Raw genomic sequence first — 18,246 nt, 5'->3', positions numbered from 1 at the left:
GCAAGTGCGCTGCAAAATCTAATAAAGTTTAAAATTTTCTAAAACATACAATGCATTGAAATTTATTCATCTAGGGTATGCTATGCCTTAAAAAAAATTTGAGGTGAAAGTTTTTCTGTAATTTTGAGGTGAAAATGCATCCATTTTATCCAAAGTGTCAACATTAACATAATGATTATAATGAAGGTAAATTCAGAAAGCGCACATTATGTATAAAGTATTTTTTTCAGAGCATTTGGAACATTTGTTTTTGTTTGTGTGTGCAATATTGAACTCTTCCATTTAATATCCACTATTTAATTAAAATGTTTATTTAATTGCATATATTGGCATGTAACATATATATATATATATATATATCTTTTTTTCTAATTCGCAAATGTCAAATTATTTGCAAATGTCAAAACGATAATCTATTATTTATCAATAGAAATCTCCCCTAATGGCTTTGTGTGTTTGCACAAGGAAATAATAATCTATTTTTAGTAACGAAATAAACACAAGATCTATGTCAAATGATTTTCCGAAAGTTAAATCTTTATTTTGTAAACTGTTGATGATACGCAATACCAGGTATATATCATTTAGCTTATTCAATTAACACAATTACAAAATTAATTATTAAATGATTGTATTGGTTTGAATTGTCTGTATTTGAAATATGTTTAATATTGTTGTGATGACCTACTTGACTGTTGTGAAGTAAATATCTTGGTATTTTTCAGATGCCTATTATCAAACCTGATTTACGATTTATAATGTCAAACGGTAAGAAACACTTATTTGTGTATATTATTTATAAATACAAACATGACACACATTGTAATTTAATTATATACATTATTTCATTTGCACGCGGTGATTGAGAAATACACGAATGAGTTTACCATTTTTACTAGTTTTTTTATTTTCCTTGATAAAATGTTATAAACATTTATCATGTATATCTTCATGGTGAAATATACATAACCTGTGCTCACGGAAACATAAGGAATAATACGTTCAATAACATTATAGGTAACAGATTTACTTATATCAGATGCATTGATCAAAACAGTTGATGTTTTCTTCTTTCTTTGAAACTTCGTATCTTAAACACTCGGGGGGTGGGGGGGGGGGGGGGGTGGGGGGTCATTTCCTATGTATTGATGAACCTCTGGAATAGGTCACTTTTTCATGCTTTATGATATATAAATAGGGTGATGAATTCAGATTAAGTGCAATAGGTTAATATTATCACTTGATGGATTATATAATAAGTATCTTAAACTAATCAGATGTCCGTATTTATTTTTGATGCGGTTAAACCACAGTCAGCTATTTGTCAAACTCTCTGAGTTCAAACTAATTAATCTTTATTTATTTTAATGTGGTATTTTCACTGAGGGTAGTTATAGATGCAATAAATCCGATCATTTTGACATTTGCACATGTACATACTTAACAGTCAATGGTTTATATACATGAAACATGGTAACAAATATTTAAAGAAATTCCATATGATAGTGTCAACGTCCTTCACTCAGTCCTTCAAGAAGGAACGGCAAATGTAACTTTTCATCAGTTTAAAATTAATTTTAAACCAAGTAAAAGCTATACTTTCTGGGTTGTTGATACATTTATCTGCCAAACATATTTTATTGTCTTTTGAAATCTTCATAATTAAAGATATAAAAGGGGCAAATAGAGGAAAGTGTTTAAGATGTGACAAATTTATTGGAAAAACAGGTGTGATTTTGCGACTGCGTTGCTTCGAAAAAAGAACATGATAAGAGCGGGACCTCAATTTTTTTATACCTATGTCCCAGCCTCGGGGGGAGGGGGGAGGGGGGTACTTCAAACTTTTTTTGTAGCGTTGAGTAGCTGATCAGACATCAAGTACCCCACCCTTTTCATATATTTTTGTCAAAAATATATACATTGTTCCTTTTCATATATTTATTAACAAAAACAGACCTATTTGTTATTTGATTTTGCCATGTGATTATGGAATTCACCGAATGGATTTTTCTCTAAGTTCAGTATTTTTGTGATTTTACTTTTTGTTATATTTGGATATTTTTCATCTTCTGGTACATTAGTATATAAAAAATTGAGGTCCCGGTTATTATCACGTTCTTGTTTAGAAGCAACGCAGTCGCAATAATCACACCTTGCTTTTCCAATAAATTCGTCACCAAACACCTTCCTCTATTTGCCCCTTTTATATCTTAAACTATGAAGAAATTTAAATTTTAAACAAAAAGATATGTTTTGTCAGATAAATGTAGTAACACTCTAGAGAGTGTCACTTTTACTGAGTCTAACATTAATTAAAAACTGATGAAAAGTTGCATTTGCCGTCCCCTCTTGAAGGACTCTGACACTTTCATCTGGAATTTCTTTGAATAATTGTTTTACTGTTTCATGTATACAAACCTTTGAATGTTAATTAGGTGCAAATGTCAAAATGGTCGGATTTATTGCATCTATAACTAACTTCAGTGAAAATACCACATTGACAAAATAAAGTGTATTTAGTTTGACAAGTAGCTGGTGCATTTACGACTGTGGTATAACCGCATCAAAAATAAATATGGACATTTGATTAGTTTCATATACTTATGATATAATCTAGCAAGTAAAAAAATGTACCTTTTGATAAACTTAATCTGAATTTCTCACCCTTTTCATATATCACGAAGCATGAAAAGTGACCTATTCAATTGGCTCATTCATATCACTCATTACATAGAAAGTGCCCCCCCCCCCCCCCTAGGTACTAGAAGATGAAAAATATCCAAATATATTAATCGGTCTGTTTTTTGTTAATTAATATATGGCAAGGTATATTTTTTGATAAACAAAATATATGAAAAGGGTGGGGTACATGATGTCTCAGCCGCTCACCCTTACCCCAAAAAAATGGAGTGTTCCCCCCTCACGAGCTTAAACATGAGAACCAGTAAGGTTGTTCATCAAATATGTTGTATTAAAAAAGAGATTAATAATTTATAAATGGGGGTCGGATGGAAACAATGTCCACTTGTTAAAGGTCAAAATAATAAATGTAAGAAAGCCAGTAACATTAATGACACCATGCAGAACACTTAATTTGTGTGTTAGTTGATCGAGTACAATCTCGATAAATTTGCTGATTCTAGACTATACACAAATCTGAAAGCAAATCTCGCATTTAAAATTTGTCCACATATTTTCAAAAATAAATAGATTAGTCATAGTATCTGTCCATAAATAATGCATCAGTTATACTTGAGAACAAAACTATATGAAATATAGTGGTATCACATTGTGAAAAGCAAAACATATGACAGTTTACAACAGCAATAATACAAATGAAGACATATGTCAGATGTTATGCCTTAAGTCAGATTCATGTTGTTAGAAGTATGTCGTAGTACAATTAATATGGTAGTTCCTTTTAATTTAGTTAGCACAGATTGCTCTTCAATTTAAGTCAAATATAGGTCAGATACAATGTATGGCAATAAAAGTATAAATTGATATTATTTACTGTATCACTGGTAACCTGCGGTCTACACCAAATGATTTTAGACCAATAGCAATACACAGTAAGAACAAATGATATTGTATATTAAGTGATTCAGCTGTTACAACGACTTGAAAGCAACATTTATGTCGCGTGCTATGTATAAACAATTATGATTAAAACACGAAGAACATAATATACTTACTTGACGATTAACGATTGTTTTCCTTTGTTTTAATGATTGCAGATGATTCTCTTGAAAGTTTGATTAAAGGTAAGTTATTTGAATTTTAAGGTACACGAACATTCGAGAATTGTATCGTGGTAAAGATCTTAAACACAACGCTTTTTCCAAAAAAGCAGATCAAGTTTCAATTGTGTTGACGTCGCTTTCATAGTTTTCGAGTCTTGTCGTCCCTTTATAATTGTTAAATTGCTAATAAGCAGCGTCCGCAATCTGAATTTATTTTGATGGAACCACAATGCTTCTTCCATCAAAATCAGATCATGTATGAATTAAGGTGGTATTACGTTCACCATTCTCGCGTTCTGTCACTGTATTAATGGGCAAGTGGCAAGTTTGCAAGTTCCGTAATTTATTTTGCCTAAAACAAATGTTATGAAACTAATTAACAATGCGTGTGACGACCAAACACAGACCAAGGTCGAATTGGATGGTGATACGTTCGTCGTTCTTAAGTTATGTTTCTTTTTTAATTGCAAAAGTGCTTCATCTTTACAAGCAATTGTCCTTGTTTATTTTATTATATCGTGACAGCTCAAATTAATAATTTATTATCAACAGCATGCTAAAAATAACAAACCCCGAAAATGTCAAATCCAAAACCAATTGATCAAGATTACACGATTAGTTGATAAGGTAAAACACAAACAATTTACAGTGACCATAGTTTTAAATTTAACATCTGCAACGAAAGATAGTTTTTGATCTTTATTTTTACATGTCGCTAGTTGTTAAGTGACTCTCCGTGCTCCCCTTTATTTCATTCCACCAAGTTATGAACTATCAAAATCGTCCTGTCTTGGATATAAATGTCATAGTCCCTTTTCTTTTTATTCCACCGACAATCAAATGATCAATTCATTTCAATCCCTTATGAATTATGGGTTTAATCTCAAAAGTTTACACTAATTCATAGTGTTTTGTTTTTAAACAATCTGAACAAAATTGAAATCAAACCAATGACGTGTCTATGTTGCTATATTTTTGGTTACCAGCAATGATTTCCTGACGTATGTGTCGGTTTCTTAAACATAGTATTTAGAAGATGTGTTTGGTTTTTACACTATCTGAATTTAATTCATTTTAACATTTAGGTACTGCACGTAAGAAGGTAAAGCAGAACTTTTGCTGTTTGAAGCAGTGTCTTGTAAATTGCAATATTGACGGACTTATTGAAACATCTTATAAAGACAAGCTGATAAATAACGCAACATACAACAAAATGAAAGATTTGCGTGGTTCTGTCTTGCAAGTTGAAGTTATTCTGAAAAGAGTATCTGAAGCAGACGAAGAGAAATGTTGGAAATTCTTGAATCTGATGGCAAATGTTACAGGTTTTAATTTAAGGACATTGGTTAAACCAGGTAATTTAATTTTATTTTTTGAATTGTTTAAAGTAACATCTTAAAATTTTCCTCCGAATTATAATATTCTTCTTCTACACATATTTAAATCCAATTATGGAACACCTTTTCATTGGAACTATTTCCAGATGAGGAGTTACAAAAGTTTGCCGCACACATAAAAGTTTATAGTAAGCGAAAATTATATCCACTAAAATCCAAAGTTCACGGATTAAAATTTATATAAAAGGACAATTATATTTTTAATTGATATAAAATTGATATGTTGTTAAAAAACATAATTTATATGACTAAAAACAATAAATGATAACTTATATTACTTCCTATACTTACATTAACAAATTATACAATACTTGATGACAGAGAACAAGTATCAAAAATAAAACTTTAGTAAAAACGCGAACATAATATATTCCTGGATTCTCATTAAAACAAAATGTTTGAAATGCTTTTTGAAACGGTAAGATCCCTTAAGCCTCCGGTTCTTCTATTCTCTATTAATATAATATTGAGGTTGATTTACATCGAATGACCTCGGATAATTCGTTTAATTCATACGATATGAAAGTATGATTGGAACAACCGGAATAATATTATGACTTTGCTGAACAACTGACAAACAATATATTTATAATTTACAACGACTGTGTACTTAAAGTGTTGGAAAAACGTCACATTAGAATTGCTGTTATATTTTGACCACTGATCATACAAACATAAAGAAGATACTGGTCTTTAAACGATTTGTATTTCGTTATCGTTTTTTTTTAAGAGTCTGTATTGTACAAGCTCTATAACAAATTGCCCACTTTGTCGCCTTCATGTTTTTTCTTTTTCTGTATACACACTGAGTTGTCACAAGCGACACATGGTTACCATAGGAAACATGCAACAAGTGGAGCATTACATTGTCTGTTTGTCTCCGTTATTTGAGTTTTGAATGTCGAATTGTTATCTGAGCCTGTTTTGTTTCTGTACATGATAGGTGTATAAGAATGTTATATAATTTATTCATAATATTTATATTGTACCTTAAATTCACAAATCGTGATCATGACTTTGACTCAAACAGTGTTAATGCAGCCTCGAACATATTGTTCAATAGATTTATATAAGACAACGCAGTCACTTTGAGATGAAGATCAGACTTAAAGCGGTGACCTTTCATAATTTTTAAATTGTTAGCTTTTACGAATTATTATTTAGCCGATTATTTACAACGAAAGCTTTATTGAACCTGTAAATATAGCGATATTAGTTTGATAGGTTGTAAGTAACTGTAGCTTCATTTGATGATTCTTGTTATATCAGAAAATACAATTCCCGACGAGTCAAAACAACGGTTTAAAAATGTGACAAAAAGCTGCCTTCAGGAACATGCAGAACATATTAAAGACCAGTTAGAAATTAAAAGGACCCTGGATACCATGCTAGAATATGACGTCATAACAGCCAGAGAACATGACGAAATTCAAGAGTCGAAAGGTCGCAGAAAAAAGGTCGAAACGTTCATCAACTGCGTTTTTGGAAAATCAGAATTGGATTGGATTCCTAAATTTCTGCACGTTTTAGATCATGAAGGATATTTAAATTTAGCCGAACAACTAACAAGAACACGACCTATTTCACCTATTCAAGGCAAGTTTAATATTATTATATGTTTTGAAAGAAAGATCTTCCATTTTGTTATTCATTTTTGATCAATATATAGAGGCATAGTTTAACGATTGCATTATACATTATGCAATTTCCCCCAAATGTTTTAAATATTATGGAACTTTATGCGACTGTCATACACATTGATACAAGTTAGAGCTAGTCATTAATACCAGTTGAATCCGCCATTTTAAACATACGAAAAAGCATGTACCAAGTTAGCAATATAATAGTTGTTAGCCGTTCGTGTGATTCGTTTTGAACTTTTAATAAGGCACTTTCTATTTTGAATTTTACCCGGAGTTCAGTTATTTTGTTATTTTACTTTTGAATATATGCTTTGCAGGTGAAAAATCCAGGTTGTAAGGGTTATTCTTTGTAATTGTCTATTATTTAAAGAATCAATGTGTATAATACTTTAAAAAATTTGGACACACATCTTATGAATTTACCATTTTTATGTTATCGTCACTGATAAAAGATAATAAATCTAATGAGTAGAAATTCTGACGATTAAACATCAACATAAATTTTAAGAGTCTTCGCGTTTTAACACTTGATATTTGTATGTTAATGAATGCTATCTCATTGATGTTATGACATCTGTGTTTTCATTTTTAAGCAACCAGCAATCAATTTATCTGTTCATTGACATTTTATGTAGTTCGATTACTAGTATATGTATTTCTTTTTTGGTATATAAAGTGTCAAACGTAGCTACATGACTAGTATTTATTGACATGTATTTATAGATCTTTACATTCCACGTGGACAAACACGGAGATTAACTGCCCGAGTAAGAGCTCTTCCAGAAAACGCAGAAAGACACTTGCTTGCAAATAATGGTGTTCTTGTAGACGCAGCTGTTCAATCGGTATTTAGCAGCCCTCTTCTGAATTTGAGAGAGGGATCGATATATCTCTTACTCAACATTTCAAAAGACAAATCATTTGAAATGCGACATACAGCAACCGAAACGATGACATCCTTAGTACGGAAGATGCTACAAAGTGAAAAAGTAAAAGACAGTATAACAGAGAAAACTTTTGTTCTGGTAGAAATTGACGAAACTGCTGAAGATGCATTTCTAACTGAGACATTTGGTAAGCAATCCCTACTACATGTAGGTGAACATTTTATTTTTGTTTAAACTATACCTGGACATAAACACACGTTGGTCTTCATGTATAACTTGCTGTCGGTGTGAGCCAATGCTCTGTGTTAAGGACCGTAAATTGACTAATAATGGTATGATCTGTCTTATTAGTAATTAGCATAATTCTCGTGATGTTATGATAGTTTAATTATTATATATTACACATATGAATAGAACATGTGTGTTGTGTTACTGCGATCACTATAGAGGGGTCAGATCTAAACTCTCTTCAGAACTTTCTTAATAGTATGTCATTAACTATCTAATTCAGTTATAAATCCGTTAAATTTATGAAAGAACCTTGGGCATCATTGGCAGAACCTTTCGAATGTCTAAACTGTCGTTGGCTTTGAGAAAATTTGTTAGTTTAAATGGGTTGATTAGTTTAAGGATCAATACCGATTGTTTTCTGTTTTTTTATCATCCAAGATCGCGGGACACACCAGATATACCTTACATCATATATCATTGTCTTTTTTGTTTAGATGAAGAGCTTGTTTTGACAAGTGTTGGACCAAAGTATGAAAAAGAATGTTCCAGTAAGTAACAAATCATGTGATAATTTCAAAGTTGATAAAGACCCTCTCTTAGAATTGTTTTTGTTTTTGTAATTGCAAGTATGAATACAGAGGTAAAATGCCGAGTTTGATTTTAAACTTTAAAAAAGAGGACCTTTACTGTTTAACGTTAGGGTAACTTTATAAAATTTTAATTTAAAAAAAAGTTCAGATTTTCTATCAAATAATACATTAATTAAGCTATATTTTGCAGAACCTTCTGATTTGGGGTCTCAAAGATTGTCAACTTCTTTACTCTTGTATAATTACCTTTTTTGGATGCACCATCACTGATCGCAGAATTATTACTGTAGACAAAAAGCTACTTAGGCAAACTAAATCCACCAGTATTTAGCACTTCTATTCTTTCTATTTGTTTATCTTTTAAAAATAAATACATATTGTGTAATATCATATATAATTTTAGTGAACTAATAATCATTATGTTAGAGTACCATATTTCTGTTAAAATGGAAAACAATATTTGTCATTTATAAAATTGAGAATGGAAACGGGAATGTATCAAAGAGACAACAACCCGACCATAGACAAAAAACAATAGCAGAAGGTCACACTCAGGTGTTCAATGTAGCGGGAAATTCCCGCACCCGGAGTCGTTCTTCAGCTATTGCTTGGTATAATGGTTTCAAGATTAAACTTGAAAGTGGTTTTTGTTGATAAGATACACATTTATACATTGTAAGTGTAAGTTAAAATGATTCTGATTAACTACTTTATATTTCAGAATGCATACAAAAGACCATAATAGATAGCTATGATTTTATATTGGATGAGATTGAAACTGATGCTATTACAGAAACCTTTAATAAGGTGGAAACCGTGCATGATTTTATTCGACACAAGTGTATAGACAATATGGGTAGTTTAACAAGAACACAAAGAGTTGGTATTTTTCTCCAATACGTTCTTACACGTGAAAGTATGCTTAAAACATTCATGCAGGTGTTGGTTGATCAGGAGATAGACGTGGAGAGACAAATGTGCTCTGAATGCAGTGGAATACATGTAAAGCGTAAGTAAAAGATGTTATATACGTTATAAAAAAAAAAACTTTCGAGTCGAAGTTAGGTAAAACGAAATACTAATGGAATATTAACATATACACTTATCATTCTGTTTCTATGATGTACAATGTACCACCCCTGTTGGAGATGTATTATTATATACTGTTCAAACAACAGAGATCTTTAAAAGTATAGTGTTTTTTGTCTTCGTAAGGCAGAATTAGTATTTGTTGCAAAATATGTTATAGGAAAATGTTTCTTTGAAAATTCGATATAGCACATTCGCTTTGAATCAAACTATTCGAAAAATTGTGATTAACAAATGACAGCTGATGAACTTGAAAATACGAAAACTTATTATTTCTTAAATTCAAATGATTTTTTCCAAAACAAGAAAATTAAAATAGATACAAGATGTGTCTGTCTAGTTGTTTATTGTTACAATATAAAATCGTTCACGAATGAAATCACTTGATACATATGCGTTCAACACACATCTCTTTCATTCGTTGATTACCTTCACAAGGAATGATCTAACCACAAACAATGGAATGACAGGGATGTTAGAGTGTATGTGTACATGATAAGCTGCTTTGTTATTTTTGAGTAATATTGTTTCTCATTGAAAATGAATCCCATTGAAGTTTTTTTTAAATATCTCATATACATATATACATTGCTTATACGTGCAGTAAGTAACTTAAAGGATTTGTATTATTGAAATGATTGACACGGTATCAATTTTGCAACTCAAAAAACATTAATATTTTAAAGATTCGTCTGGAGACACGAAGAAGAAAAGAGCATTTCAATTTCAAATAGAGAAGGATGAATATGGTAAGAAAGTTAAATTAAAACTTATTCTCTCTCAGCGGTTTTCCTTATTTACCGGCACCCTAATCGTTCTAACATAGTAACGACAGACAGTCAATAATTTATGAAACATTTAGACAAGAGTAAATATATTGGAATGAATGGACCTTACAAACTATCGTAATATGTCATAGTAAACTTTACCTGAAGTGTATACAACTATTAATTGTTTTTTCAAAACCATAAAAAAATCATGTTGTGTTTGTAACAATAAATAGTAAAAAATGGATGTCTTATATAAATTAACGTTATGTTACATCTCTACGACTGTATCACCCGGTTAAGTCACTCCACAATGCTCGTATAACTACTTTGATACCATATCAACCATTATAGCGACGACACAATGTTGGAGGAGAAGTTTTAAGAATAATTGCTTTCATCATATTTAATTTTAGGGAACTAATAATCATTATGTTAGAGTACAAGGTAACACCATATTTCTGTTAAAATGGAAATTACTCAAACTTATTCAATGAACCAGTAATGATAGCATCAATATTTCAATATAGATAATATCATCATACATGTAGATACCAGGACTACACTTTGTATATAAGCCAGACTCGCGTTTCGTGTACAAAAGACTCATCAGTGACGCTCGAATAAAAAAGGGAAACTATTTTTATGAGGTCGTTTGTGTTATGAAAGTGGACTTTTTTCTTTGTTGAAGGCTTATAGTAGTATCTTATTAGCCACTCCGTTTGAACTCATGTCAAAAAGTAAATTCGAAACTTGGACGTGTATAATTGACAATTGAAACTTTTAACAAATACAACAAGTTCTGAAATAGTACAAACAAGTGCAAAGCGAAACCATATCCAACCGAGAACACCATAGAAAATCAATGTTTAAGGACCTTTAGTAAACCGAAGATAAAAAAGTACATGAAAAAAGTGAAATAATATATATATCTAACGGCATGGGAAATTCAAAATTCATTAAGTACTAAGATTAAGTACTAATACGAAGATTATTTATTTCGTTAATGGATGTATATATTTGTAATTTTATTAAACTACAAATAGATTTCTTACACTTGTACATTCTTATCTGCAGGGGAAATTATCGTGCAATATACAGATATAGTTCACGAAACTGATGAACTAGAGTTAGGGTGAGTGTTTTTAGATTTGATGTTGTATTTTCTTTAAACTTTTTGATGTACTAATAAGTTACACGGTATGTAGTCATAGAGCAGAATGATTGCTATGAAAATTCCTGATTACATTTATATTTATCTCATAATGAATCTAGTAGCCAGAATATCATTGTTTTGAAAATATAATTTCCCAATTATGAGATAATATGTCAGATAAATTGTCAAACAAAATAAAGAATGGAATTGAGCTTTGCCAAAAAGACAGTTAACCGACAAAGAGCAGACAACATATATGCTAAATAGCTGAATGGCAAATTTTCTTAATTATCATAATTAATTTACAATTTGTATATCCTTATATAGACATGGCAAAGCGGAAAAACATCTACCAACAGAAGTGAAAGTTGTGGCAGCTATTGATATAGGGACGAGCTATTCAGGATATGCATATTCAACTGTAAAAGCCTACCAAACTGATCACTTAGATATAACATGTAATCAGTCATGGAGTTCTGGAGGGAAACAACTTATTTCGTCTAAAACTCCTTCTTGTATTCTGATGACAAGAGGAAATGAATTAGTTTCCTTTGGTTACGATGCAGAAAAAGAGTATGAAAATATAATTGCTGAAGGAAACGAAGAGAGTTATTATTTCTTCGACAAATTCAAAATGGCTCTTCATAAAACAAAGGTAATTATTGACCACCATTTTAATTTCTTTACAAGAATGTGTAGCCACTGACAAACGCAAACGCAAGGTTGCCCTTATAATTTAAATAACTTTTTGATGGATTGATGAACAGAAATTACGGTTACTTATCATTTGAATATTATAGTCTTTTTTGTTATAATTTGACATACGAAAACTACCCAATTCACAGGTTTGTGATCCAATAATACTGTACTCAATGTCATCGATTTGTAATAATATTCACAACTTTCGTTAACTCGAACAAATTGTTTTTCATTGCCAAGCACAATATTTACTACTTGTATAATTAATGTATACGAGTATGCATATAACCTAATATATCTCAAATTACATCCCAAACAGTGAAATATGTTTGTGCAATCGTACATAGTATTTTTTTCATTTTTCATTTAGCTTGAACCTGAACAGATTGAAATCAGAGATGTTCGTGATCATGCAGTTGCAGCCATAGATGTATTTGCCTTGGCTATTAAAGCTTTGAAAGAAGATCTTGAACAGCACTTAATTGAAAGAATTGAATTTTCTTGTGAGAATATTCGCTGGGTTTTAACAGTGCCAGGTTTGAGAGATTTCAATGCTGCAGAATACATGAAAATATGTGCAGAAAAGGTTTGTCAATTTTCATGACTCTATACATTTTAAAAAATTGTGTAGATGAACGTGGCGAGGGGGGAATTCAGTTTTACCTATATCCGTACATTCGTACGTCCCTAATTGGTTTCCGTTTTCTATTTTAAGTTTGCCTCACTCAAATATTATAAACTTATACACAATGCCTGAAACAACAAAAGACAGATCAAGTTCGGATTATGGGTTTCATCACTTATACCTTTCTTAATGTGTACCCTTTACCAATTTTTCGTTTCCTTTCTTTAATGAAGATTCACATCAACCAAACGTCATAAATATGATACACACAACTTATCATTACAGATCAAGTTGGCGTCCCTTTCCTCGTTCTAGATTAATGCCCCTTTACAAACGAAAATAGGTTTTTTTTTTACTTATGTTTGCATCGCCCAAATATTATACAACATGCTCATAACCACAATATACACATCAATTTTGAATAAGATGGCGTAAATTTTGTTTTACTTTACAACAAGTTTGCCGATCTCATAGACCGCAAATAAACTGACAACGCCATGGTTTAAAAAGAAAATGACAAACAGACAAATAATAGCACATCATGCTTTTTACCATAACAATTAGATAATTTTTGTGGTATTTTGGTCGTGACATTTTTTACTGTTCATGAGTTATGTATCTTTATAAATTTTTATGCAAGTGGATGTATCATCAGGACACATTACCAACTATTTGTATGCATCAGTTTATTCATCCATATTTCAAAATTGTAAGTTAACTTATAGTCTATATTCTAAAAACGTACCTGATATTTTTTCGGGTGCATAAGTTAATTAACCACACAATGTGCATAACTTTAATTTAGTTGAATTCGTTTTCGACAATTTTTTCTAACCCAACTATAATCAAATGATCCTTTTATAATTCCAGGTAGGCATAAGAAGAGAACAACTGACAATAGTAAAGGAACCAGAGGCGGCATCAATTTATTACTTATACAAAAGTATGACAGCAGAACCTAAAATGGACAATAAGTTCATGGTTATTGATGTGGGAGGTACGTTAGCCTAAACAATAAATTGACGAGTCCATAAATTGTTCTTAGTCATGTTGGTCTTGTTGGTTTTCAGTATTTACAGAATATAAAGTTCATATTTCTATGTGTAAATTTTCTATTACTGTTTGTAACATGTAATATTGAGGAAAACTTCAGACTGTAAAATCATAATTCCATTTGATTGAAAAAATGTTATCGAATTAAATACAAAATAAATCTGAGAGGCTAAATCTGTCAAAATATTTTTCATAAGTTACTTTCCGGTCCAAGTCGAGATGAATAACTATATTTTGTTTTTGTTTCAGGAGGAACTTTTGATGTGAGCGTACACGAGGTTGTAAACGAAAATCATTTACGACAACTCTGTTCACCTTCCGGTGGACCATATGGTGGCACAACTGTAAACGAACATTTCTTGGAGATATTAACCGAAATAGTAGGCCCGGATGTCATGAAATCACTAAAAACAGAGCATTCAGGAAGCTATCTCGAACTATTGAGAGAGTTTGATTGCGCTAAACGTGTAAAGCTATCGAAACATAAAAGAAAAACCATCAATTTTACGTTCCCAATAACAATATTTAATCGGTTATGTAATCGATATTGCCACCGTTATTTTCAACAAATGATAAAGGAATCTAAACACAAAAATAATATCTCAATAGTTGGGGACAAGTTTCGAATAATGAAAGAAACAATGTATTCATTTTTTGTAACGTCTGTTGATGAAATAGTCAAAGAAATATCAAGAGTCTTAAAACATGTGGACAGTGAAGTGAAAAATATATTGTTGGTTGGCGGTTTTGCTGAATCTGAAATATTACAAGACAAGATACAGAAATCGTTCCCTGAGAAAGTTCTCGTAATATTTGAAGAATCTGATCTTGTGGTTTTGAAAGGAGCAGTCTTGTTTGGTCATCAACCACATATCATTGACAGAATTATATAGCAATTGTGTATGATATGTTGCTAAAATGACAAAAGGGATATTCATGAACCTTTTTTTTTCTAATATACACGAATAAATAAAGGACCTAATGTTTAAATATATTCCACTATCTATAACGCAGTAATATTCACATGAATTCGAAATGCATACATGTAATGAATTACAAGCGAAAAAGACTATTTAGTTCTGTTCACAGAGTATACGATATTACTGATGAAATTACAAACATGATCAAACTCTATTTTAAGAATTCAGATACTTATACTTTATAAATTATCAAATTGTTGGAATTGAAATAAATGCGAAAAATTCATTGTAAACCTTAATACATGTATTAATATACAAGTTGGTTTAATTTCCAAAACAAAAATCGGCAGACCTTTCACAATTAATTTGAATTGTTAATAAAAAGGGAAAAATGCATTTTTAGTCATCTTTGGTAAACTTATCTATTACGTCAAGTTAAATATTGTTTAGACAGTCCCTAGTCATTCAATTCAGATCTTTTCACCCAATGTTTGGACTTTTCATTAATCGTTAAAGAATAAAGCATCTCTACAAGCAAGTGTCGGAAAAATACGGCACATAGATTAAAAGAATTAACATACATGAATATTTTTTTCTTTTCAACTTTTCATATGATATTAAGATCACAGGGCGGGGAAAAGGGAGGGGGTAAGTGTTCAAATCGCTGAAGAATAAGGGGCCCAAAACAAAACATTTCTTAAACTGAGAATAAATTACGTATTTCCTTACCCAATACTAACGTGGTAAATTCAAAGTCTTGAATTGTTGGGGTTCTATGATATGCCGAATCTAACCATGTATTAAGAATTTTAGAATTGGACAACAACAGGCCGATGTTCAAAAATAGTTCATATACACATTTACACTGTAACAGCATTCTGCTGTGTGAAATATAAAATCACAAATTCAAAGATGAATCAAGCTTGAATGTTTGATCAATATTTGCGCAAATTCTTCAGAACCCAAACTACGGGTCATATCAAAGTGTGTCTGTCAGAGCGTATACTTACACCACCAGATTTCAAATATGTTAAGGTTGTTCTCGAATTTGGATTTCCGCTTGTAAACATCAACTGTGTTTATTTGCAAATACAATTCGAATGAAGTCAATTGAAATTTATTAAAAGATATGACTACTTAGGTTTTAAACAGTATACACGAAATTAGGACAATCAAAAATACCATTATATAAAATTTAAACAAAAAAATATCAGATAATAAATTTTGGCTGAAGCACTCATTTTTTAACAGATTTTACCCTGTGCTTTTAGATTAATTATTAAAACGGGGACACAATGTTGAAAATCATAATTTTCACTATGAATATTCATTGTTTGACATTTGAGAAAAGATACTTACTACCAATTCATTTAATATCTGATAGATAGTTGCCTTAATGACAAATTATATATCATCTCCTCATTTTACACGATAATGACTTTTGGTATTTTCTTTTTAATCTGTGGATAAATGAAAACATTTCATTGACTAGGTTTTTATATGTTTAATTAATGTTGTCTAATTTTGAAGCTCAAAATTAGCTAGCTAGAAATTTTTCAAAATTTATTGATTGATTATATAATCCCGTTCAATTTCATTTTCCGCAGTCTTGTCTACATTATACGTAGCTTCTAAGGTTTAAATGTTGAAGATAATAATAATAAAACATAATAAAAGGTAAACATGTCAAAATAAGAGTACAGCAGACAACATTGTGTTACAATCGTAATCACTATTAAACAAATAAATAATAGCAAAAAAGCACCAACAGACATAAAGGAAAAAACTATTTCCCCAACATTATCATGATTATGTTGGCTTTTTGCAATTTGAGAGTTTTGTGATTGAATGTAACGCTGTCGCATTTCGAAATGTGAAACAAAAGGCTGCAAAACTTGTGAACTTTTAATAACATATGCTGAATTCACTAGCAATTTAACTGATAGGTCATAGTTTACCAGAAGTTACAATGATCTGAATTGTAAATCGAGCCTTTGCGGATTGGTATACGTCAGTAAAACCCATTAAACCATTTTTCGAGAGAATTATCAAAAAAGACTCCCAAAAATTCATTAATTTGATGTAAAATGACTGTGTGCATGGATATCAAAAACAAATCAATTGGAAGTAAGTCATGATACTATTCGGCTTCAAATTTTAAAACAGAATGATAAAGTACTAACACCAAACATAACTGTTTTATCCAGATTTTTTATTATAAAAGGTGTAAATTTAGATATTGAAGAGTGGCAGAATAAAGAAGTAACGTTTTTCCTATAGACAAAGCACATTATAAAAAATGAAAGACAGGAATACAAATAATTACAATATCACAATAACAAAACGAAGGGATGTATAAGTACAAAGCAACGTCATATGTATCTCAGCAAAACACAAAAAAGTTCATACAGACATATTACATTAGCAAAACTGAAAGGCAAGATTCCAAATTTGATCATAGATATTATAGAAGATCATATTAAATAACAGATCATACAAAATCATCAAAATACACGACACAAAACGAAAGTATCTGTGTTATGAAATCTAATCGTGAACCTACAAATATTTATATAAAAAAACATACAAAAATATGTAAGAACTGAATCAAGATCTGAATAAATAAAAATAAATTATGTCAGAGCTACATATAATGCACATATATACATATCTCGCGCACATATTCATATAATGGCTATGTTTAATTAAAACAAAAATAAACAGATAACTGCATGTCAACCTTAAGAACAAAGAATATCATGTTGTTGATCGATTTTAAATTGTAAATGTGCAGTGTACTATTAATAATAGAGAAGTTTTGGCATTTGATATTCATAATCAATACATCAGATTTCTATTTATATTGCTCCAAAGTCAACTTAGCTTCCACAATTCTATTTGATTTAACATTTTTCCACATGTTACGTTATAATGGGATGAAGTGATGCGAGGTAAGTGAAGGGCTTTTATGTAATATATTTGCCATTTGTTCATGTTTAACGTATGTTGGTGTTATGATATCTCTCATTGCATTGCATTATGCAATTACATTACATTTTCAAAATAATTGTTTAGCCCCTGTTAAAAATAGAGAAGATTTTTCTTATATTTAAGAAATAATTCATGGGGGCTTGAATATATCGTGATTTTACCACGGGTTGGCCCTTTATGACAAATATTTTACCCTGAGCGATAGCGAGGGGTAAAATATCGGCATAAAGGGACAACCCGTGGTAAAATCTAGATATATTCAAGCCCCCATGAATTATTTCGATTCTAATAGGACAAATACGGCAATTATTTTGGATTGAAGCGCTCTAGGTGATGGCATTATTTGCCGTTCCTATATATTAACGCACTATTAAATTGACGTAAAATGACGGAGCAAACTGAATAAATGATGATGCTTAAACTATTTATGATAACATATTTAGATAATTTTAGAT

At 30.7% G+C, this 18,246-nt stretch overlaps 1 protein-coding gene across 1 annotated transcript; it reads left to right on the top strand.

The window, feature by feature from the left end:
* Positions 1-476: 476 nt before the first annotated feature.
* On the top strand, positions 477-14,862 carry LOC134699249 (uncharacterized). The gene is made up of 14 exons (XM_063560860.1): positions 477-573; positions 726-768; positions 3,738-3,764; positions 4,829-5,098; positions 6,410-6,736; positions 7,507-7,857; positions 8,396-8,449; positions 9,213-9,500; positions 10,267-10,329; positions 11,425-11,482; positions 11,831-12,158; positions 12,573-12,788; positions 13,698-13,824; positions 14,130-14,862. The coding sequence occupies exons 2-14, from the start codon at positions 726-728 to the stop codon at positions 14,771-14,773; spliced, it is 2,796 nt and encodes a 931-aa protein (XP_063416930.1). The 5' UTR covers positions 477-573; the 3' UTR covers positions 14,774-14,862.
* Positions 14,863-18,246: the final 3,384 nt, after the last annotated feature.

The sequence above is a fragment of the Mytilus trossulus genome, unplaced genomic scaffold (genome assembly GCF_036588685.1).
Source record: "Mytilus trossulus isolate FHL-02 unplaced genomic scaffold, PNRI_Mtr1.1.1.hap1 h1tg000050l__unscaffolded, whole genome shotgun sequence".
Lineage (NCBI taxonomy): Eukaryota > Metazoa > Mollusca > Bivalvia > Mytilida > Mytilidae > Mytilus > Mytilus trossulus.
This window is presented reverse-complemented; position numbering and strand designations above follow the sequence as displayed.